General features: G+C 34.9%; 1 protein-coding gene across 4 annotated transcripts in view; it reads left to right on the top strand.

Moving 5' to 3' along the window:
• Positions 1-24,219, top strand: part of PTPRK (protein tyrosine phosphatase receptor type K) — a 562,741-nt gene extending 538,522 nt beyond the window's left edge. For all 4 annotated transcript variants that reach the window (XM_057527724.1, XM_007190825.2, XM_057527725.1 and 1 more), the window contains 12 exons: positions 1,307-1,343; positions 2,969-3,066; positions 3,498-3,614; positions 8,394-8,548; positions 11,215-11,350; positions 11,542-11,691; positions 12,578-12,751; positions 15,656-15,787; positions 15,928-16,053; positions 18,661-18,824; positions 19,359-19,494; positions 22,753-24,219. In XM_057527724.1, the coding sequence (XP_057383707.1) occupies positions 1,307-1,343; positions 2,969-3,066; positions 3,498-3,614; positions 8,394-8,548; positions 11,215-11,350; positions 11,542-11,691; positions 12,578-12,751; positions 15,656-15,787; positions 15,928-16,053; positions 18,661-18,824; positions 19,359-19,494; positions 22,753-22,806 (1,479 nt within the window). In that variant the 3' untranslated portion in view covers positions 22,807-24,219. The remainder of the gene's footprint in view (positions 1-1,306; positions 1,344-2,968; positions 3,067-3,497; positions 3,615-8,393; positions 8,549-11,214; positions 11,351-11,541; positions 11,692-12,577; positions 12,752-15,655; positions 15,788-15,927; positions 16,054-18,660; positions 18,825-19,358; positions 19,495-22,752) is intronic.
• Positions 24,220-24,669: the final 450 nt, after the last annotated feature.

Here is a 24,669-nt window from a genome sequence, read left to right on the forward strand (position 1 = left end):
AAACTAAACTTAACAGTCTACTCTCTAGAATAAAAATATCAGCAGTTCTCTGACAAATTTGTACTTGTTCTTACCTATTTAGCTTAACCTTGGTTTTCTGCCAAGACCCTGGCAGGACATTTGGTCCTATCCGAAACATCCGTAAGACATTTGGTCCATGCCAAAAGGTCCTTGATATTTCATCCTGTCCAAAATGTCCATGGAGACATTTGGTCCATGCCAAAAGTCTTTGATATTTGGTGCCATCCAAAACCATTTGTCATGGACCTAGTAAGCTCATGCACATTTTAGATAGAACCAAATTTTAAGGACCTTTCAGCATACACTAAGGGTCTTGTGGACATTTTGGACACAACCAAGGGATCCTGTAAATATCAAGAACCTTGACATGGACCAAATGTCTTATGGATATTTTGGTTAGGACCAGATTGCTAACTCAGGCTTTTACTAAAGCCCTTTGCTCAAGACACAACAAAGTCAAAGCTTAACCTTATTATACCATTAACATTTTTGCTATTCATGGTCTTTTGGAATTCAAACCAGTTGAAAGCAGCTAACAACTTATCCCTTATCTGGAATAATTTCTTTATTGAAACAATATTAAGTGCTTAACCACATAGAACTCAAGGCACACTAAAAAAAAGAAAGAAAGAAATACTAAACCTTTTGTTCAGGATAAGATGCATTTTTTAAAAGATTTCTTTCCCTATATATGTGTGTACGTATAATTATGTGTGTGTAAATTAATATTATCAGCACACACAAAATAGTTGTGGCAGATTCCTGAACATATTATAGAGCAGAAATATCCTCTAAAAAATCTCAGCAGGACTTTGACTTGATGCACACATGCATTGTCCAGCTCTAACATTGGAATGTTGTTATTTTTTTATGGTTCTAATATGTCGTTGTCTATTTGTAATGCAGTGTGTTGTACTTTTGGATGATAAAATAAGAATTAGTATTTTTGAACACAATTTTGCCAGGAATGAATGACTAAAGATTAACATGAAGGCATAAACATTTTAGTGAAACCAAACAAAATCTATGAAGTTATTTCCTAGCAAACAAAACTCAATTATGTAATATATATTTTAATCAGAGCCCTTAAAATATTTAATTTTTGCTTTATTTTTACCTTTCAGATAACCTAGGTTTGAGAAGTGAACTATGAGTTCACTACTCATTTCTGGACTTTTTACTGTAACTTAATCTTAACAGGTGGTTGTCTTCATCTTTTTATGCCTTCATTCATTTATTTCTGACACTGATATAAAATGATGACCAATTTGTTCTCCTATTTTAGGGCTACCAGAGACCGAGCCACTACATTGCAACTCAAGGTAAAACTTTGCCTTTTTAAATGTAATAGAGTAACCAAACTTGCTTAAATCATCCATGTGATTTTTTTCGTAATTTTATCTGAATTAACTGAAAAAAAAAGATCAGCTTTTCTGATTAACACTGCTTTTTATTCATTTGTATAATACAAATTGTTTTATCCGTTTAAAATGTATATAAATTAAACCTTGATTTATTTTTTTAATTAAAAGTAAAAGAGAAGCTGCTGGTAGTTTTGAGATTTGGTTCTTAGTATCCTGATGTCCCAGAGCACACTAGTCAACAGGGATGGGCAGAGAAATTACTTATTTTTTGATGAAAGCAAGTTAGATCTCATCTTGTGTAAGGTGCCTGTTTTCTTGCAACAGAGTCTGTCGGCCTGCACATAATAGTACCCAAGACCAACACTGCTATAATGAGATACTGGACTGTCTTGCAACAATTTTTTTAAAGTCAAGACTAAGACAAAACAAAGGGCTAAAGGGAACTTAGTCGAGTTCATTCTTCGTGGAAAATAAAAAGACAGTAAAGAAATCTTGTTATAGTGGCATACTGGGAAATAAAAGTACACTAACAATAACACCAAAACTACTCTAGTTATCTCCCCAAACTGACCACTGACCATCAGAAGAGAAACCTGCACATCTTATTTTATAAAAGACGAAAGTAAAACAAAAGTTAATTTGCTTTTTTGACAGAGGTCATTTCTAAGTGTTTTTCACATATCTTTGGTGTAATTGAGTTTAATTATAAACTCTTTAAAGTTAGAGGGCTTCCCTGGTGGCGCAGTGGTTGAGAATCTGCCTGCCAATGCAGGGGACACGGGTTCGAGCCCTGGTCTGGGAAGAACCCACATGCCGCGGAGCAACTGGGCCCGTGAGCCACAACTACTGAGCCTGCGCGTCTGGAGCCTGTGCTCCGCAACAAGAGAGGCCGCGACAGTGACAGGCCCGCGCACCGCGATGAAGAGTGGCCCCCACTCGCCGCAACTGGAGAAAGCCCTCACACAGAAACGAAGACCCAACACAGCCAAAAATAAACATAATAAATAAATAATAAATAAAAATTAAAAAAAAAAAAAAGTTAGAAACATCATCCATGGTGAATAATATTCTGGTGTCATGGTATAGGGTAGAGTAGAGCCCAGTAGCTGGTTTTGCAGTTCAGAGATGATACTGTAAGATTAGAATGTGTCCTTATATGTATGATAGTTCTTCATTAACCCCTAAACATGCACTGTTTATAAATGATGTGTGTATATTTATTTGGTAATATGTGCTGTTTGGTTGATGGTGGTGTAAGACTTCCTATTTTGACGTGTACATGAAGATGCATTAAAGTAACTTAGAGACAGTTATAAGTACCCTAAAAACTAGTGATTTCTTCTTCTGAATTTGAAAACATAGAAGGCAAACTGAAACAAACAAACTTGTACATGCCTATGTTTTTGCCTTTAGTGTGTATTTAGATATGAACTGAATTTAAGTACTTTCAGTGACATTTTGTGTTAGACCTTTAATTTTTCTTCTTTGGGTCATTTAGTTTATATTGCTTTTTATCTTATCTAAACTTCTTAATAACTACAAAATTTCTCTGATAGCATAATATTCAAATTAATTTTTTATAGGCCCAGTTCATGAAACAGTATATGATTTCTGGAGAATGATCTGGCAAGAGCAGTCTGCCTGCATTGTGATGGTTACAAATTTAGTTGAAGTTGGCCGGGTAAGAGGCACAAAAAAATCTGTGTGTCACAGAATATGACTGTAAGTTGAATAGCAAAACATAACACACTTAAAATAGAATATCATTCAATTGTTTGAAAACAAATTCTTAGGCATACCATTTCAAGTGAGTGCTCCTAAGTGAGGCTTTGATTGCTAAGAAATTATTTCTTATTTAATAAATAAAATAATAAATAAAATAAAATAAGCTTTGATTTTATACTAGAATCTAATTGCATTATCAGGCTTGTATGTTTTTATGAAATTACACAAAATCTTTCTGTTTATTGTGTAACAGATTATTTTATCTCATTTATAGATTTTTACACTGTCTTTTAATTGTGACCTGAAGAGTTATCACCGAAATTAAATCATCTTGGTTAATGTGTATTATATACTCAGGTTCACCTATATATACTTTTTGTTGTTTAGGTTAAGTGCTATAAGTATTGGCCTGATGATACTGAAGTTTATGGTGACTTCAAAGTAACTTGTGTAGAAATGGAACCACTTGCTGAATATGTAGTCAGGACATTCACCCTGGAAAGGGTAAGTACGCTAAAGTTCTACAAAAATATGTATATTGAAACTTTTTTTTTTTAAATCCATGTTAAAGATTTGTCTTGATGATGCTATCATATCTATTCATTCATTCATTCCACAGATATTTATTTGAGAGCATAACATGTGCCGGCCATGTTTCTAAATCTTGGGACACATATTAAATCCCTGCTTCTGTGGAGCTTATAATCTGTTGAGGGGAGAAAGACAATAAAAATTAACAAATAAACAAATACATCATATATTTTGAAAAGTACCATGGAGAAAAATAATGTTGGGAATGGAAGTAGGGAAAATTGCTGAGGTAGAGGAAGGAATGGCCTACAGTTTTAACAGAATGATCAGGAAAAGAGTTGTTGAGAAAGTAACATGAGTAAGGCTTGAAGGAAATGAGGGAGTGAGTGATATAACTATTATATATCCCAGGGAAGGATTATAACCCAGGGAAGTTGTCCCAGGCAGAATATTCCTGATGGAGGGAAGAGTCATTTCAGAGACCTAGAGGCATGATATTCCTCTCACCATGAGAAACAGCCAGGAGTCTAGGGTATTCAGAGATGGGTAAGTGAAGGGGAAAGAAATATGAGATAAAGTCAGAGAAATAACAGAGCCAGATATGTGAGCCCTTATGAGCTACTATGATGATTTTAGTTTGTATTATAGGTAAAAGTAGCCAGCCATTGGAGGGTTTAAGCCCAGGAGTAACATGATCTGACTTTTTTTTAACAGGATCAGAAAGACTGAAGCAGAGTGGGCAGTGTAAGTGGACTGAAGTAAGATGTAGGAGCAATAACATACATTGTTGCAGAAAAGTTTAATAAATTTGACCACACAAAAGTATAAAATTATCTGTATCAAAAAATTTTTAATTAAAAGATGCACACACAACAAAAAAAATCTGTGATTATTTAATATTCTTAATTCATAGCATTAATATAAATAGAAAGGAAACAATAGAATCCCCCCCCAAAAAAGCAACTGCTAAGCAGCCTATTGAAAATGTTTAACCTCATGATATACCATTTCGTACTTTGAAATCAACCAGAACTTTTTAAAAAAGAATTATAATCCTCATTGGTTTTAAGGATATGGTGAGACAGATATTTTCATATGTAGCTGATCGTACTTAAATTGGCATAAACCCTCTGTAAATCAGTAAAGCAGTGTATCTACAGAACTTTAAAATATTGATGTCCTTTGACCAAGAAACTTACCTTCTATGAATCTATCCTAAGAAATTTATTTAAAATACAATGACTCATATATAGTCATAGAAAATTATAGATAACCATAACTGTCCACAATAGATAGTTAAATTATACATCTATGATCTGGAAATACCACTCTTTACAAATGATACTTATAAGTAATTTTACCATCATAAAAAATAATTAGGGGAAATATTAAATGGAAAGTACCATCATACAGAACAACATAATTATGATGATCACAACTATAAAGTATGTATGAAAATTTCTTAGACAAATCAAGTAGAAAAAAATAAGCAAAGATATAGGAGATTTCAAGAAAAGAACCATCAAGCATGATTTAATGAATAACTAGATCCCATTATTATGGAAAGAGAGAATTTGGAATATACATTCTTCTTGTAAGTTCATTAAAGTTTTATAAAATATCAATCATGAACTTAGTTATAAAGGAAATCTGAATATATAACAAAAACTCAAGACGTTTCCAAAATCCAATGGAAAATAAAAACAAATCACTGACCAACGATCCCCCAAATTAGGCTCAGAAATCACCAAAGCCTCTTTTGAATAATCTTTGAACTATAGTCTTAAAACTAAAATTATACTGTAGAGATAAACAATTTCACGTCAAAATTTCCCACAAGTTATCTTATGAGAAAAATATATACTAAAAAATGATTTGTATTTTGAAAGGCAGTCTAAAATCTTGTGAAAATTCATAAAACTAGAAAATCAGGAAAAAAAGTCAATAAAACAAAGGAAAAATTAAATATAAAACTGAAACACAAACAAAAAAGAATAAATTTAATCAAAGAGCTATTTCCTTGAAAAGAGGAATAAAGTAACTAAACCACTTGTCAATTCCAAATGAAGAACAATCAAAACAAAATATGCAACATTAGACAACACAAAAGGTGTATAACTACAGTTACAGTGCTATTAGGGAAATTATAAAAAATAGTACGTGTGAACTTGGAGACAGATTTTAGTCTAGGTACACTGATATTCTAGCAAATAATAACTTCCAAAATTTGACTCAAAGAGAGTTAGGAATCTGAACAGATAGTAAAAGAAAATAGAATGAGTGTTAAAATTTGCCATTAAAATTGCATTACAGTTTCATAACTGAGGTTTCTTTAACCTTTAAAGAATAACTAATGAATAGCTAATGCCTAAGTTAATCAAACTATTTAGGCCATAGAAAATCATTAAAACCAACTAAATGTATTTTAAAAGCTAGCATAACTGTGATAACAGAACCACATAGAAACAGGACTCTCTCAAGCTCTTCTCTCTGTCTCTCTCTCTCTTTCAGTCTCTCTCTCCCTTTCTCAAGTATGTACACACACATACATTGCAGACCAATTTCATTCAAGAACATGCTGAAAATTTGAATCCAGCAGTGAATTAAGAAAAGATCACAACATGATCTTTCATGATTGTTTTTTAAGAATGCAAGGATTTTACAACTGTGGTAGGAAATCTAGCAGGATATTTCATTATTTCAGTGCATTACAGGAGCAAAACCATATGATTTTATTAATAAATATTGTAATGCACTTAATTTTATTTAAAAGACATTTATAGTCATACTCTAATTATATTAGAAAAATAAGGAGACTTGCTAAACATGATAAAGGTGATTCAACAATAATCAGTTGCATGCATGTTAGGGAATGAAAAACTAGGGGCATTGAAGTTATAGTCAGAAATGCAATGTGGATAATCATCCTCACTAGTATTCAACATTTTTGGAAGCTCTAGGAAATGAAATAAGACAACAAAAGGAATAAACAGCAAAACTATTAAAAGGGACAAAATTATTTTAAGGTGTAATGATTTTATACCAAGAAAACAGGAGATAATGTTTTTAAATGGAACTAATAAGCATTTAGTTAAGTGACTAATTCAAGATAAATATTCATATCCTAGCTTTTCTTCATGTTAGCAATAAACAGATATAGATATTAAAAAACCTTTCACAATAATAAAAAAATTCTGAAGTGTCTAGGAATATATTTCACAAGAAAGATACTGGTCTTAAGTGAATAAAACCACAAAAATGTATTGAAGGACACAGAATAAGATGTGAATAAATGGAAACACGCACCATGTCTCAGAATGGGAATACTTGGCATTAATACCTTGTTATGGATTTGACACAATACTAATTGTAACATTATTGGGGTTTTATTTTTAATTTATTTTCTTGTTATTTAGAAAAAATACTGAAAAAGAGTGATTTTTTTTTAAATCACATATTTGAAAATTACTCAGGAATATTTAAGTAAAATGAACAATAAGGGAACATGCATTGCCAGATATTAAAATTTTCTAAAAAGAGCAAGGTCCTTACAGCAACTCCAGCAAAAGGATCAACGCAGAGGAGATGAAGTGATCGTCTAAAGTCAGATCTTTGAATAATTTATGGCATTCCTCACTGGAGCTGACTTGAAAAGTAGTTAAGAAAGTGATTTTATTTGCACAATTCCATGGTGAGGTTTATCATTGTCACTATTATACTTATTTGTTGAGCCCTGCTTTGTGTATGGTATTGTACTAGGAACGGGGAAGAAAAAGAATTATAAGATATGATCACTGGCTTCCAAGGTTTGGGTGGTATTAGTCTGTTTAAGATGGAATCTAAAGATAAACTTTCTCAATTTAGTTCATTTATTTAATGCAATTTTCCCACCTTTTCTGAGGAACAAGTGAGACTGAGATTCACAGATATCTCACAGTAGAGTTGGAAATATATGGATCATAGTGGGGTTTGGGGGGCTACAAATGTGGATTCTTAAAAATAAATTACGCAGCATTTCATCTATATTCTCCAAGCACTGCTGCTACAATCTACAGGCTTCTTTTAACAAAAAGGAGGGGAAGAGCTTTGAAATGTGTATTGAAAGGGTTCTCTTAAATTAACCCAACAGGAGAGAGACACAACAATGGATGCTTTGCTTCTTTCATTTTGTATTTTTGTTGCCATAAATAATCCTCTGTGTGCTGAATTATTTCACAGAGTTTAGGAAAATAGTCTGCCCAAAGAACAGTTTAGTTGTCTGTATATTTTTACAAACCAATCTAGAGTAGTACTGTTCTGGAAAATCCCTACATGCTATGCTTCAAAACTATTTTCAACATGGATAAGCAAGGCATCAAAATCTCTTTGTGAGGTGAGAAGTAGAAAGTTGCTTTTATACACCACTTGAGAACTCAGTGCATTGGGTCAGTAGGGCAGCATTTTAACTTCCCATTTCTTCCTTTTCCCCTAATCATTTTATGTGTTGTCATTCCAAGTAAGGAACAGACTGTCAAGGTAAATAAAATTTACCCAGACTTATAGAACTGAGCAAGACTTCTAATTTTCTCTCTTTGGCAGTTGTCTGACAATAAAGGTAAGCTCCTAGGCCATGTCGGCATCCTTTTTCAGAAAAAGCATGATCTTTGATAAATTTCTCATTTTTTTCATTGTCAGTCAGGTCTAGTACTCGTGGTTGTCTTTAATGGCTCTATTTTGGTCCTTTTGAAAACACTTCTTTACCTGTTTGCACAGAGGGGATACAGTGAGATGCGTGAAGTTAAACAGTTCCATTTCACCGGCTGGCCTGACCATGGAGTACCCTACCATGCTACAGGCCTTCTTTCCTTTATCCGACGGGTCAAGTTCTCCAACCCTCCCAGCGCTGGCCCCATCGTTGTGCATTGCAGGTAAGTGGTAGTCCAAATGGCATTGACTGTGTGCAGCCAGCTTTTTAAAAATATCCAGACAAGGTTTGTAACCACAAAAACTAATGCATACTGACAACAGGCGTCCCCAACCCCTGGGCCGGTACTGGTCCGCGGCCTGTTAGGAACCGGGCCGCAGGGCAGGAGGTGAGCAGCAGGCGAGAGAGAGAGAGAGAGAGAGAGAGAGAGAGAGAGAGAGAGAGCCAAAAAGGTTGGGGACTGCTGGCTTACAAGGTTTCAGCTTTCATGTATTACAGATAAGGTAAAACAGTAATAAAATAAAAGTTAACTCTAAGGAAGATATAAAATAGAAACTTCAGAAATAAATATATTCATCGTAATGTGTGTAGTATTGTCTATAATTGCAAGTGTAGAAACTCTGCCTTTTAGTGGCAACATCTGTGTGTGTGTTGTGGTGGATTTTTTTTTTTAATCACTTTTGCAAATCCCATATTATATTATGGAATGGTAGGTAAAGATAGAGATTTCTTGCCTATCTAGTAAATTCCCAATAGAATCCCAGCTTTTAAAACTAAATTTGGTAAAAATAAAATACGGTGTGTGTGTGTGAAAAAAAAAAAAAAAAGATAACAATTCCATCATTGCTAAAAGTTTTCTCATACCCTTTCCAGTTTATTGTCCTTCCCACACAGAGGCAACCATTATTCTGATTTCTATCACCACAGATTTGCTTTGCCAGGCCTTGAACTTCACATATATAGAATCATACTTATGTCTTCTTTGTGTCTGACTTCTTTTGATCAACTTAATATTTTCGAGATTCATCCAGTGTGTTGCTTTTATCAGTAGTTTATTTCCTTTTACTGCTAAATAATATTCTGTTTTATGGACATATATCACAATTTGTTTATCCATTTTCCTGTTGATGAATATTGGCTTTGGTGCCAATTTTTGGTTAGTATGAATAAAGCTTCTAAGAATAAAAAAAAAAACAACTAAATATGAGGCATACAGAGTTATTAAATGGTCTAAATTGCAAGAATTTGTGCTGTAAGACAGCTACTTAAGAATTTTTTTTTTTTAAAAAGCCATCCATCAGAGAACCTTGAAGACTACATCAGTAAAATCCAGCAAATATATGCCAGAAAAATGTGATTATCCAGACTTTCTTCTGATTAGAAACTTCTCTTAAAACAAGCACTTGGAGACACTAAAAGCAAAGTACATGGCCTCATTTTGAGATATGAACAGAAAAATATGTACTGAATCTGAAAAGCTTTTCCTAAATGCTGCACACTATTTTCAAATACTATCCCCTCCAAGCTACATAATAGGTTGTGCTTAAGCATTTTTTTTCTTTCTGAAAATCCAGCCTATTCAGTATTTAAATGACCATGTATAAAAGGGGAAAAATAAAGCACAGAGAATACAATAAAAGTAAGGCGGCCCATTAGGATCAGATACTGTGTACCTTGCAAAAAAAATCTGTTCAATCCTCCTCAAGAAATCTGATGTACTCTTCAATTACTTTCTTGTCTCAAACCCTGGGAACAGTGATTGAGAAGATGGTAGGCGAAAAAAAGAAATAGAGATAGCCACAATACCTTTTACTTAAATTTCTTAAATAACAGTAAGTTTAAGAGAAATGACCAAATCTGGACAACAAAGAAATAATGTTAATAGTCTATCTATGCATTTAGAAAATGAGATAAATGGGTTTTCAATTATGCGGTGTCCTGACTTATCATAGAGGTTTACTTTCCTATGAATTGCTTGCTTCAGAAGTGCTCCAAGATTCTCAGATACTCACTTGAAACAGAAGTGTCGTTTTCTACTTATACTTGGGTATCTGAATTTATGGAAAAGAGGAAGCTAACTACAAAGTGAATTTCCTGTAAAAATCCCAACTATATCATGTTTGCTCCGTTGACTTCTATTTATAATTGGAGAAATATTTGGAGAAATATTTCCAGTGGGTAAAATAATCAACAGTGAATTATGATTCAACTACTGAATTAAATAGAGTAAGATAGTGGCATCTTTGTGACCTGTTAAGAATTATATTTCATGCCTCGCAATTCATTTTCATTTTCTCTTTGGATTACCATTAAAATATTCTTTTTACTGTTGGTCTCCTCCCCATTGATAACCGCCGTTTTCTTCCCCACCCTCACTATTAACACTTCCCCCGAATTCAGACTCCTCAGATTTTCCATTTAAAGGTTTTGGAATTAATGTTCTTTTGCCTTGACAAGAGTCTGTCTGACTAAGACAGCATTCCTGCATTTTGCCTGAGTGCCCACAACCACGTGAGTGTGAGTCTCTCAGTCTCAGGTGAAAGTTTAAAGCACGAATCCACTCCTTGATCAATTCTATGAGCTTGAAATTTATGCAAAGTGAAGACTGTAAGAGAGCTATGTAACTTGAGTGACATATATACATTATTTTCAAAACACAGTTTGATTTGCAAAGCTTGTATCTTTTCATTTGTTCCAATCCTCAGTTTACACCAAAGTAGATACTCTACATGAAGTTATTTGTTCATTAATAAGCATTTACACAGTAAGTACAAATTATGTCTTGTACTTTGTTAAATCAGTTTGATTCCACTTATTTGAAAATCAGAAGGATCTTTCAATTTTCATAGACATGCTTCCTGCAGTTCTTTAGGTCTGTTTATTTTTCAGTGCTGGTGCTGGACGAACTGGTTGTTACATTGTGATTGACATCATGCTGGACATGGCTGAAAGAGAGGGTGTTGTTGACATCTACAACTGTGTCAAAGCCTTAAGATCTCGTCGTATCAATATGGTCCAGACAGAGGTGTGTTGATTGCTGATTAACCTCTAGTGGCCTTTTTTTGTTGTTTGCTTTCCAATATTTATCAAACTAAATACTAGGTGTTTTTCACATAGAATCGATATTAGCTCATCAAGTCATATAGAAAAAATTCTTTGATGACAGAACATTTATATTAAATATTATGAAATTTTTCTTTTTCTTTCTTTTGATAGGAACAGTACATTTTTATTCATGATGCCATTTTAGAAGCCTGCTTATGTGGAGAAACTGCCATACCTGTCTGTGAATTTAAAGCTGCATATTTTGATATGATTAGAATAGACTCCCAGACAAACTCTTCACATCTCAAAGATGAATTCCAGGTATTTACTATTTCTACGGCTTCTTTTATGAACAACTTATTACAATTTGTTCTGGGCAGTCTTAATTCTTCTAAGAAACATCTTTCAAGTCAAATTTATAACCTTTGACCCTATTTTAAGTATAATATAATACCCGTCTCTTTCATTATACGTATTACGGAGTCACTTTTGTATTAATGAGCTCATATCTGCTGTATCTTGAAGGGCAAATGAGTTCAGACTCAGGGAAAAGTGTGGGAAAAGGTATCATAAAAGTCAAATTTAGTGGTAATTTGGGTGTGTTTACAACCTTTTTCCAAATGCAGTCTTATGGATTTTAACCTTCTGTGTTACTCACAACATGAGATCAAGAACATTAATAATAATAGATAGAGTTTGTGCTAAATATCGTCTCTAAATAATCCCCAGTGTTTTCATTGCCCTTAAAACACCCCTAAAGCTATGTGACTATGAAGTCAAGAATAACTCTAGAAACCTAATACTTTGATTCTTTGCCCAGTGCTCTTTCCAACATGCAATAGCACGTCTTCAAATATGGCATATTAAAATGTTATTACAAATGATAACTTTATGATGGGTCATCATCATGGGCCACTCTGATTGCATTTTCTTTGGTTAGGCAATACATTTTGCAGGTTGCTGTGTTGTTTAGCATCCCTTTCCCTTTTAAGAAGAGGCCCATTGTACAATGTGTGTATTGTTTCTTTGTCACTTCTCTGGCTTCATTAGCTTTAACTACAAAGTCTATCAGCATGTCATCGTGGCAAATGCCATTGGCTTGCACAAATCCTTCACTTTCTACTTGGCCTCCAAAATGCTTGATAGATCTGTGTTATGCTATTAAATGGGTCACTGTCTTTTAACCTGGGTTCCCTTTTCTTTTCAGACCTTGAATTCAGTCACCCCTCGACTACAAGCTGAGGACTGCAGTATAGCTTGCCTGCCAAGGAACCATGACAAGAACCGTTTCATGGACATGCTGCCACCTGACAGATGTCTGCCTTTTTTAATTACAATTGATGGGGAGAGTAGTAACTACATCAATGCTGCTCTTATGGACGTAAGAGACTGCTCTCTTTGTTAGTGTAAAGTGTCATGAAAAGCTGCAAAATTGATGAACACTGGCTAGTTCTCTTTTCAAGAAAATTTAAATGGCCTAAAAAGGAAAATTGGAAACTTACATTGAAATACAAATTTTTTTAGAGAATGATTTTGAATTTCCCTTACAGTGATTCTTAGGCACTATAAATTTTAGACTTGACTATAAGTTTGGCACTTGGTTGTCAATTATTATAAAATCTCTGTACAAGAAATATCTACAGGTGATAGTTTTTATCCTAATTATTTTCAGGAAAGAGAATCATACTTATCTATTTCGAAGTTTTAAAATCACAGAATGCCATATTCTACTGAAATTGTGTTAGTTTGGAAATTTTTATCTCTGACATTTAATGTTCCAATAATTTATAGCTAACTTGTTATATTGGTTATTAATTAATAGAGACTAGATATAAATAACTAAGGAAGGCATGGAAGATATCATGTTAACACATCGATCATAATGAAGGAACTCTCTTACCCCACCCCAATCTTTACACTGTAGATGGTAGAGCATGTACTCAGCATGTTAGCATCCCATAGACAGAACAATACGGAAAGAGAATTTTAAATTAGTCTTTGACCACCTTGTTTTGCTTACCTTGGGAAGAAGAAAGAAGGGTTTCAAGTTCAGAATCCTTTTAGTTTATCACCTTCATTCATAAGCATCTCTAGTTTTTGCCCTTTAGGCTATGGAACTGTAGTAAGGAGAAATCAGAAGTCAGGGTTCACTCCTGGATGACTAATAATGAAGCTTTCTAAGTAATTGCTCCTATTGTGTTTCCAAAATTAGCTTCTGATAGTAGAGACTTAGAAAAGCCCACATTCCAATTCTAACTTTCACCCAGTTGCTTTGATCTTTTTATTCTAATGCGTGGAATAGTTTAAAGGCAAGCTCAAGTAGAAAGATGCCACTCTTGCTGTGACCAGAGTCTTGCCTTGTCATTACTCATATCTCCTGAAATCACACTGGATCCTCATTGTACTTTTTCTTCCAATTTTAATTGTCTGGAAAGGCAAACATACTAAATACAGAGAAAACACACAGAACTTTTTGTTTCTGAGCCAGTTTAGATTTGGATGAAAAAAGGCCGTGTGAAAAAGGGAAAAAGAAAATATTAGGAAAGAATATTGATGAGGCATGTGTTTGAGGCACTTTTTGTCTTTGGCATTTCTTTCAAATTTTTTCCTAATTTTCAGATTGTTTTCTAGTCAATATGAAGACTGAAGCTTGTATTCTACCTGTTCTTATTCTCTGTTTAATTCCCTGTGATTCAACACAGATATATTTTATAGGTGAAACTGCCCTGTGGATTTAGTAGTGTGGTTAGGGCTTCAGAAATTTCAGTTGGGTTTGGCTTATAAGAGTGGGCTCACTAGTCAACACTCCCCACCTTCTCCTGCCCTCTACCCCCATCGAAAGGGGCATATACCCTGCGCCATACCTGTGAAGAATTAGGAGGTAAGGCCAAGGATCCTGTGATTTCAAAGCCTTAGATGTGCTCTTGCACTTAGAGAGGAAGGAAAAAGGAAATCTTCAGTCTTCTCCCACATCATCTGCTCCTCATCTATATCCCCTCCCCTGTGACTCAAAACAGGAATAAAAGGCTTTTAGCCTTTGACTTACTTTCCCATGGAGCAGACGTTTAATTGGAAGGGAAGCTTACTTCTTTCTTCTGATCCTTTCCCATGAGCTTTCATACCCTCTTTAGGAGGGTACTCACCCCAACTATGGGTGTGACTTTGTGAGGTCTTAAGGTCATGTAGAAGCAGCCGGTGAATTACTATCTCCTCAGATTTATCCTGAAGTCTTCCATGGAGTGAAATGCTATGGTTAGCAGCATTTCCCAAATGGTGATAGGATCTATGAAGTTTAAAGGTCAATTTCTACACTGGTTTAAGACACTTGAAGGACTTAAAGAGTAGTATGATACAAATGAGTTAGGAGATCACTGACAATTTTTATCAGCATTAAAGAAATCCATCTCAGGCAACTGTCTAGTTATATTTTTACAAATCATTAATTTCATAGAAATATATATTTCTTTTTTAGTGCAGATCATTAGTCTGTAGAATGACAGATTGACTGGCCAGATGAGCCTATCCTCTCCTTCTGGAAAGAGATAATGAGCTGTGTCCCAATCAAGGGGCATTTGGTAAACAAGGAGACATTCCCTCTTATGTGGGCCCAGGAAATGCATTGGTTTTACTCTTTGGCACTTGAAAAATCTTAAATGATTGAAACCATCATTCTGATCATTGATATACATTAGAATGCCCAGAAAACTATGGAAAGTGGATTGCCTACAAGATGTGTTGATAATGTCGATATAATATAAAAGCACAAGAGTTTGAGGCACATGTGGTTTTTCTTATTTGGAGTGGAGGAGAGCCAAAAAGTTCCATTCACAGCTGATAGCAGATAGACATAGATAGATACACGGAGACACACACACATGCCAGGGAATTTTATGCCTTTAACCTCTTAGACTTTGGAAGACTGAAACAGTCCAACAGGTACCTCACAAAGGATGTTAGCCTCAAGAAGTTTTCTTTTCTTTTTTTTTCTTTTTTTTTTTGGTATTTGTGCTATATTTACTTTTATCAACAAAATAAAACAAATTATTGGCTTAAATTACTGCTGAGGCATCAAAGTCATACAACAGATTGACTGATTACTAGTTGCAGTATATTGCAATGGTCCAAACCTGTTATTCCATGGCTTAAGCAGCAGGCTTAACCTCCATCTCCATATGAAGCTGTTGTGTCTTACTGGCCCTACATTGAAGTGTACTGAATCTGTTTGTACAACTAATTATTCATTTGAAGTTCTTATGTTTCCCCATCTACCTTGTTTTTTTCACAGAGCTACAGGCAACCAGCTGCTTTCATTGTCACACAGTACCCTCTGCCAAACACTGTGAAAGACTTCTGGAGATTAGTGTATGATTATGGCTGTACCTCCATTGTGATGTTAAATGAAGTCGACTTGTCCCAGGTTAATGGTTATAGGTTGCTTTTGTGTACTTACGCACAACTTAATAAGGTAGTCATAAAATGGTAAAATCTGCTTTATACTACCCTAGTTAGAAAAAATAATGCTCATTTTCTTTTTCTTTCAAAACATTCATCATCTAGGGCTGCCCTCAGTACTGGCCAGAAGAAGGGATGCTACGATATGGCCCTATCCAAGTGGAATGTATGTCTTGTTCAATGGACTGTGATGTGATAAACCGGATTTTTAGGATATGCAATCTAACAAGAGTAAGTCATTAATGATTTTAACTGAGCTGATCCAGAACCAGGTGACCATAATCATGATGGGGTATGTTTCCATTCAGACAAAAGAGAGAGTAAAACTAATAAGCATTATATAATCATTCCCAAGGCTAGTAATCATCTCATGCCTTAGCACTAGAATAAAAATGCATTCTAAAAACAGGAAAGCAGAAATGCTGGAAGCTAGGTTTCCTGGTCAGTTACTAGCCTATTGTATTCTATATGGAAATCTAAATTCAGATTCCTAGGTTCAAGTGACTTTGATTGTCTGTGCCTGGCCCCTGAGTATAAGTAGACTTATCTCGAGGTTGACTGCATGTTTTATTAGCATTGATAATCCAACCCAGAAGAGGCATGCAATTGAAAAATAAGAATATAATACTGATGACAGGAGGAAGTGATAAGTCGGACTAGCCATTGTAGAAGGGTTCCGTGTCACTATTCCAGTTCTGCTTGTAAGAGAGGGCCCCAGGCATGAAGGAAAAAGTAAATCACAGCCATCACCGATTCTCCTCCTACAGCTCATCTACAATTTCATCTTTCTAAATGTCCCAGCATCTGGCTTTGCCCAAATCTATAGCTAGATCGAGTGCTGCTACCACTGTGCCTTTTCCCAGCAGCTAAGTAGCAACTGTGTCCTTCAGAAGTCTTTCTTTCCTTGACACTTCATGTGTTTTGCCATCAGTGACAAATTGTGTGGGGTCTCTCCTTCAAAAAACCAAAAAGTACTAATAAAAACTGTTTAGATTATGTAACCACATAGCAAGCAGAATTTGAAAAGAAAGCAGTAGTAACTTCTATGGAATTATGGTCTTTTTAAAGAGCTAGGTTACTCTTTTTTAGAGCAGCAATTCTATGTATGTGTCTTGTTTTAAGTGTGTGATTAGAATTGTCATGTTTCAGTGTTTCTCACATCAAAATGGCTATATGTGTTTCTGGTTAATAAGTCTATATGTGTATAAGTAGAGAAGAAATTCATATCCAATTCTATTGCTCATTTCAGTGGAGAAAAAAAGGATAAATTCAATCATGTCATAATATTCATGCATATCTTAGATGTTAATTTAAAGGAATCTCATTATGTCTGCACATCTGTTACATTATGGTTCTAGTAATATTTTAGCTGAGAAACCGTAGCTGCTAAACTAAGAAAGTAAGACCTGTCTGTTAATTGAGCTGTTTATATGAAAAATATTCTAGGAACAGGAACTGAAATTTGCGTTACATTTTTTTTTGGTCAGCATATTTATCTTCCTCTATATTTGGTGTTCTGGTCCTTATTAGTGCGTGATTTTTCTTTCTGTTCCCATTCTCATTATTTAATATCATTCACCTCACCAAATATTTAGTATGCGCCAACTAGAGGTTGGGTGTTATACTAGATAGTATAGATTGTCCTACCAAAAGATGCTGAGCCCTTGCCATGTGAAGCTTCAGATCTGATGCCTTATGATATGGCTTACTTGTGCATTACAAATTCTTCCTTACATTTTCATATGAAGGTTTAAGGTCTTGATTCATTTATTCAACAATACTGTTCTTTGGAAAGTATTTTGCTAGGTTCTAGGATAGAGATTTTAAGGGAAAAAGAGATTATCTTGTCCTTAAAGAATTTGTATTTTGTCAGGGAAGACAAACATTAAAAAACTTATATAATCATTTACAAATAAATGAAATTTTACAGAGAAAAAGTACAAAATACAGAGGATTTGGGTGATCTGACATAGCTGGGTGATCAGAGAAGACTTCTTTGAGGTAGTGATATTTAAGTCAAAATTTGAAAAATTTGTAGGAGCTCTCTGGGCATGGGATAGCCAGCTACCTTGGTTTACACAGGACAGGGAGGTTTCCTAGAACACATGAATTTCAGTGCAAAGACCAGAAAAGTCCAAGGCAAACCCAAGACAAGTTGATCACTCTGTTTGGGACTGAGAAAAGCAAGCAAGAAGGAGATGTTCAAGGCGAAGGGGAGAGTATGTGCAAAGTTCCCAAGGCAAGAAATGACTTGATAAATAGATTAAGAGAAGGCCAGTGTGTCTAGAACTTGAATAGGTTGTTAGAATAAAGGGAAGTTAGAGAAAGAGGTGGAGCCTTATCATATAGGTATTTTTAAGCCATGGCAGCAATTTGGGTTTTATGCTAAGATCATTTGGAAGCCATTAAATCAGGAAGTGACAAGATCATATTTGCATTTAAAAATAATCATGATGCCTTCAGTAAGAATGGTTTGAAAGGAGATCAAAGTTTGTTCAGGGAGATCAACTAAGAAGTGATTATTATGATTTGTGATTGAGAGTGCAATGATGTCAGTGGCAATAAAGAGGAGGTGAATTTGAAAGTTATTTAAGAAGTATAAACATAGGAATTGATTATTGGATATGGAGCATGAGGGAGAAGCTTGTATAACGGATAATTCTCATGTAACTTAGAATGTTTCTGCACTGGTATGTACATATTCTGGACTTGCATCAGCTAGATTCAATCCATTGTAAGTGTCATTTATGTCATGGTGTAAATTGATATGAACCTTTTACTTTTTAGTAAAAATTCTAGCCCCAACTTATTTACATAAAAATACTTTTCCCTCTGCAGCCACAGGAAGGTTATCTGATGGTGCAGCAGTTTCAGTATCTAGGGTGGGCTTCTCATCGAGAAGTGCCTGGCTCCAAACGGTCATTTTTGAAGCTGATACTGCAGGTGGAAAAATGGCAGGAGGAATGCGAGGACGGGGAGGGCCGAACAATCATCCACTGCCTGTGAGTGTGGTGGCTTGGCTTGGCCATCTGGGGGGTCTTGGTGGTCATTTCCTCATTAGTCTTCACGTTTTCTATGTTAAAGAGTAGCCAACTCCCATCTTACAGACCTTGACTAGATATTCTTTTGAAACAATCTTCCTGTTTCTTGATTCTATAATTCACTACTAACTTAAACTTTTGTATTTTTTAAATTGATTATTGTATAGTTATTATATAGTTTAAACTCTTTTGAACACTACTCTGAATAACTTTTCTGATTTATGCTGTGTACAAATCTATCAAAATCTCAAAGTATCTAGGTTGCAGCCATCTATGCCTATAACATGTCCCTAAGTATAAGCTACTGAGTTAATGTCATCCTCAAGTATCTTTCCTTTCTGCTCTCTACACATACATGCACACATGTGAAGCAAAATTAAAACACAAAGGGAAAAAATTTGAAAGATAATGTTTTCTTTTCCCAAACATATGATTGTGTGACCTATGGTCACCAAAAGCTTCACTCTAAAATGCCTTTGCTTTCTTTGCTTTTAGAAATGGTGGTGGGCGAAGTGGCATGTTCTGTGCTATAGGCATCGTTGTTGAAATGGTGAAACGGCAAAATGTTGTCGATGTGTTCCATGCTGTCAAGACGCTAAGGAACAGCAAGCCAAACATGGTGGAAGCCCCGGTGAGTCACAGTCTTGAACGCAGAAGGGAGGGTAGAGATTAGTCAATCATATACCTACTTGTTGATTTGACTTGATACACACATAGCGAATCATATGTATAAATGTGTCTTTGTGGGGACTTTCCTGCTTAATTGATGAATTGCCAAGTATCCCTCTTTACCCACATAAACATAATCACATATTGCCTAAACTGCTAATGATGAAGAAAACTACTTTCATTTAACTTGGGAAATGTATAGGATTTTTGTTTGTTTCTTTTGAGCAATAAATATTTGCTACAGTAAAATTTGGTAAATGGTTCTATAATAAGAAAATCCTGCTAGCTAGGTTTTATTCTTGTTTATTTTTATTTCTTAAACAATATTGAGTTAACTGGTAAAACATTTTGAGGGATATACTCATAGGTTGCATCTAGCACTTTTTATATCAGTTTTTTTTTGTTTGTTTCTTTGTATTTTTAATTTATTTTTGGCTGTGTTGGGTCTTCGTTGCTGCACATGGGCTTTCTCTAGTTGCAGCAAGTGGGAGCTATTCTTCATCACAGTGCGTGGGCTTCTCATTGCGGTGGCTTCTCTTGTTGCGGAGCACGGGCTCTAGGCGCGCGGGCTTCAGTAGCTGCAGCACGCGGGCTCAGTAGTTGTGGCTCGCAGGCTGTAGAGCACAGGCTCAGTCGTTGTGGTGCACGGGCTTAGTTGCTCCATGGCATATGGGATCTTACCAGGCCGGGGATCAAACCCGTGTCCCCTGCATTGGCAGGCAGATTCTCAACCACTGCGCCACCAGGGAAGCCCTGCATCTAGCACTTTAGACACCTAAAGGGCAAATGAAATTTATTTTAGTCATTATCTATAATTCTTCATTGCTGGTCAAATTATAATTTTTTAAACTATCGCCATTGACAGTTTCAGCTTTACCAATTTTAGAACGTAGTTCATGTGATATTATTTGAATTAGCCAGGGCTCACAAAATCACAACACAGATTACAAAATAAGAGCAGGGAGGTATGTGTATGTAGGAGCTCTTCTGGTTGAAGCTGTATGCAGAGGAAGAAAGTTAAACTTCTCTAGCACATTCGACTTCTAAAGTGATGGCTGTGGGTTATACATATGTGCATGGTAGGATAAGGTCAGGGGCAGCTGTGTAGTTTATGCTCACAGAAAAGTAAACCAGAAAAACCAAGACATCATTGTTGCTTGCCCTACATTTATCAAGATGATCAGATAACAAAAGTGAGCAATTCAATAAACCTTTAAAGTATTTTCACCACTTCCTGCTCATGGATTGTTCACACAGGAGGTGCATTGCTTCCTGAGACAAAATCTGAAGAGTTACATTTATACTGTTTCACTTTGAAGAACTTCACAGACTTCTTCCCCTTCTACAAGTCCTCAAAGCCCCTCTACTCCAGCTCATACCTTAGGTATTGCTGTTGTCCCGATAAGATGATACTGGCTTTGACTGGGGTGTTGGCAATGGAGCTGGAGGAAGTGGGGAGATAGATTTGAGGAATTTTTGAGGTAGAACTCTGAGGTCTTTTTACAAAATGGGCGGGTAATGGTTAGGTCTTTAAACTCTCTGCTATCTGAAGAGTTTTTAATGTAAACTCTGCCTCTATCTCTCAGATCAAGTCTTCCAAAATCATCAATAAGATCACTCCTGGCCACAACATTCAAATCATACTTCCAAATTTAACTCTGATTTCTCACTGTTCCTTAAAAAAAAAAAAAAAAAGTCTATGATTAAACTCTGCCATTCTAGAACATTCTTAAGAGTTACTATTTACCTTTACATTCATGTCCCATGAATCCTGACTAAACACCCAATTTGTGTTTAATCAAGGTTAATGATTAGTTCAGTGTGCTGTTGAATTGAACTGACGAGTTTGGTAAGAAAATTTAGAGAGTAAACCAAATTGCTAGAGACTGATTAAAGAGATGTAACAGTTCCCAAGCACTTTTTGGTTCTTGAGATGCACTTGCCACAGTGGTAGGCTAATTTAAATCACACCTACTTGATAATTAGGGTAGGATTGATAAAGACCTCTTGGGGAAAGTTTTTATTTCCCTCATTTATTGCTGGAGACACCTGGAAGTTCTCTTTTGAAATAATACGCGTTTTAGATTGTTCTCTAATTCAGCCTGAATTTTACCCACTTGGACTGAATTGGGAAGATTTTAATACATATTGCAAGTAATAATTTGTAATGCAGTCTGAATTTTTCTAAATTCTTCATAATGGAGCGACACACAGATGGACTTAGAGGAAAAGCAGTTTTAACTCAAAAATTTTTGTCAACCAAGTTGTCTTAAATAAACGCAGAAGAAATAAATTTTTCTGGTAAAAGTAAGCTCAAAAATATTTAAGAACCACTAACCATTTTTGAAAAATTTACTTAAATTCTCTGATAGACCAAAAACTGTGTCAAAAATTAAGAATTTGGATGTTCACGTATGTAAGTCAAATCGTTATGCCGTACACCTTAAACATACAGTGCTGTATGTCAATTATATCTCAATAAAACTGGAAGAAGAAATTAAGAATTTGGAATTGTTGAGTGGCAGTCTGAAATGACTGGCTTTTTTTAATACCACTAAGGAAAATATCTGAAGTGCGGAGAAAAATATTTGCATGTTCACTCTAGGATTATTTATAGTAAAGAAAAAAATAAATGCAATATTACACTCAATCCACATATTAGACTTTTATGAAGTATTAAAAGAGGTGTTAAATAACATAAGAAAAGGATACATAACAATGCTAAACAACAGAAAATAAAATATAAAGTTATATCCCCAAACACAGATAAGCAATTAATATTTATTCTAAAGTAATTATTATTTCAACAATGCATAAAAATGGACTGAATTAACACTAAGGTAGTATTTTAAAACAGTTGTTTCTGATAACAGATTTATAGAAACTTTTTCTGATTATCTTTTTCTATACTTGGAAATTTTTCTGTACTGATCAGGTATTACTATTATAATCAGATAATACTGCAGATTTTTTAAATTTGATATAAAATATGAGGCAAAGAGAACATATCTTTTTACATCAAGTTCCTTTTTCTTAAACAGCAATCATTAGACTCAAATGTAAAATATGCATGCCTAGATGTTAAACTTGTATAAAGAAAAAAAATCTGTAATTCTTGAAAAATCTAAATTGAATGCAAGTATTCATTTGATAGCTATTATTCTCCATTCTTCTCCTTTTTCTTAACTTTGCTTCACCCTTTTGTTTTAACATCTTTCAGGAGCAGTACCGTTTCTGCTACGACGTAGCTTTGGAGTACCTGGAGTCATCTTAGTTGGGGGAGACTTCAAAGTGCATCCAAGCAGAGCCCATTCATCTGTTGAGCCAGCAGCTGTTGTACGTGTCACACCTGTGTAGAAAGATTCTAATGTGGGGGGTGGGAGGCTTTTACATTTGAGAGGTAAAAGTATTTTTCTTATGAAGTTGTGTATCTTAATAAAAAGGACTCAGTTTCTATTATTGTACGAAAGCATCAACATTTCGTGCCACATAAATTTTATTTAATAAGAAGCAGATGCAAATGAGAACTTCTTAGTGTTTGTCCAGTGAACACGCAGCCTCTTCTCTCCTGGCTTTGGTAGAGCAGCCACCACGTGTTGCATGAATCAATACTTTCTCTGTGGCATTTTTCTCCCTTTTTCAGATAAAAGATGTTAAATCTTTCAAGGAAGAAGAAAGAAAAGCTGTGCAAATTCATTCATAGGAAAGTTCATTTTTTAATATGTTTCAAGTGTAGCAGATCTCTATATAAATATATAAATATATATAACTGGCTTATTTTCCTTTAATGTGCAATGATGGCTGGATCATTTAAAGTTCTTTTTAGAAAACAACATAAGCCAAAGACTCAAGTGTAAATATGTCTATATGGAGAAAGCACATTATATTTATTGGTTACTTAACATTCCTTTTTTGATGGCTAAACTACTACCACCACACAATCATTTTTTTTTTCTGAAGAAAGCTTTTTCTTTCACTAAAATCAACTGTAAACAATTTTTGTAGATTATTTTTTGTATGGTTAGTGTAAGTAGAGGATAAACTTTTTATTCATAAACCAGGAAGCAATGTTCTTTATAGTGAATCTCTTGTGTACATGCTTGTGAATTAAATTTATGTAAAACACCTTGGCAATTGGGTCTTTTAATGTAGGACCAAATTAAAACATTTTGCTGAAAATATATAATTTTCCACGATTTTCTTAGGTCAGTAATGGTTTGGTGATCATATATGAGAATTGGACACATTCAAAGGCCTTGCTGATGACTTGCATAATGTTGAACATAACCTTTAAGCATAATTTAAATTTTAAAGGAATTGGTCTTTTCAGCCTATGACCACGCACTGGTCAAGAAATCAAGATGGCAACATTTATGCTTTCAGGGTCAAGTGTTAGCAAACTGTAAACTGTCAAGGTGATCCAGTGTTTCTTTTGATGTGTACATGCACACGCTTTGGGTTCTGAGCATAGGAAGTGTGAACAAATCGATGCCAGAATCCTGTTCTGTGCATCATCGTGGGATTCTCAAGTGAACCTTTCTAAATGTGGTCTTGTACACATGCTCCGTGTAGCTGTAACTTCATATCATCAGCTTGCAGTTTGTTATTGACTAAAGCATTCCAGTATCCTCTTTCTAGATTGCCAGTTCATGACATGGTGCTTATGAAGATTTAATTAAAGTAAGAGTGAAATAAAATTTTTATAATTACAACAGTTATTGTTTGCACATCATTTTCTCCCCTTAATTTTCATACCTTCACTCCCAAATAAATACCTTATTCTCATTGATACAAGTAGACCACATAAAATCTATTAAAAGTAAAACTTGGGACTTCCCTGGCGGTCCAGTGGTTAAGACTCCACGCTTCCACTGCAGGGGGTGTGGGATCAATCCCTGGTGGGGGAACTAAGGTCCTACATGCTGCGTGGCACAGCCAAAAAAAAAACACAAAAAAACTGATGTCCAAGCAGTAATTTCTTTCACTTTTGTTCTTTAAATTGAATTTCAAAAACTCCAAATGAGTGGAAAGAAAAAAAAGCCAGGGGATTGACATTGATTTTTTTTTTGAGTTACTATATTTATATGTTACTATCCCTTTATATACATTTCCTTATTTCTTCCTTATAACAAACTTG

This window comes from Balaenoptera acutorostrata, chromosome 14, assembly GCF_949987535.1.
Source record: "Balaenoptera acutorostrata chromosome 14, mBalAcu1.1, whole genome shotgun sequence".
NCBI lineage: Eukaryota > Metazoa > Chordata > Mammalia > Artiodactyla > Balaenopteridae > Balaenoptera > Balaenoptera acutorostrata.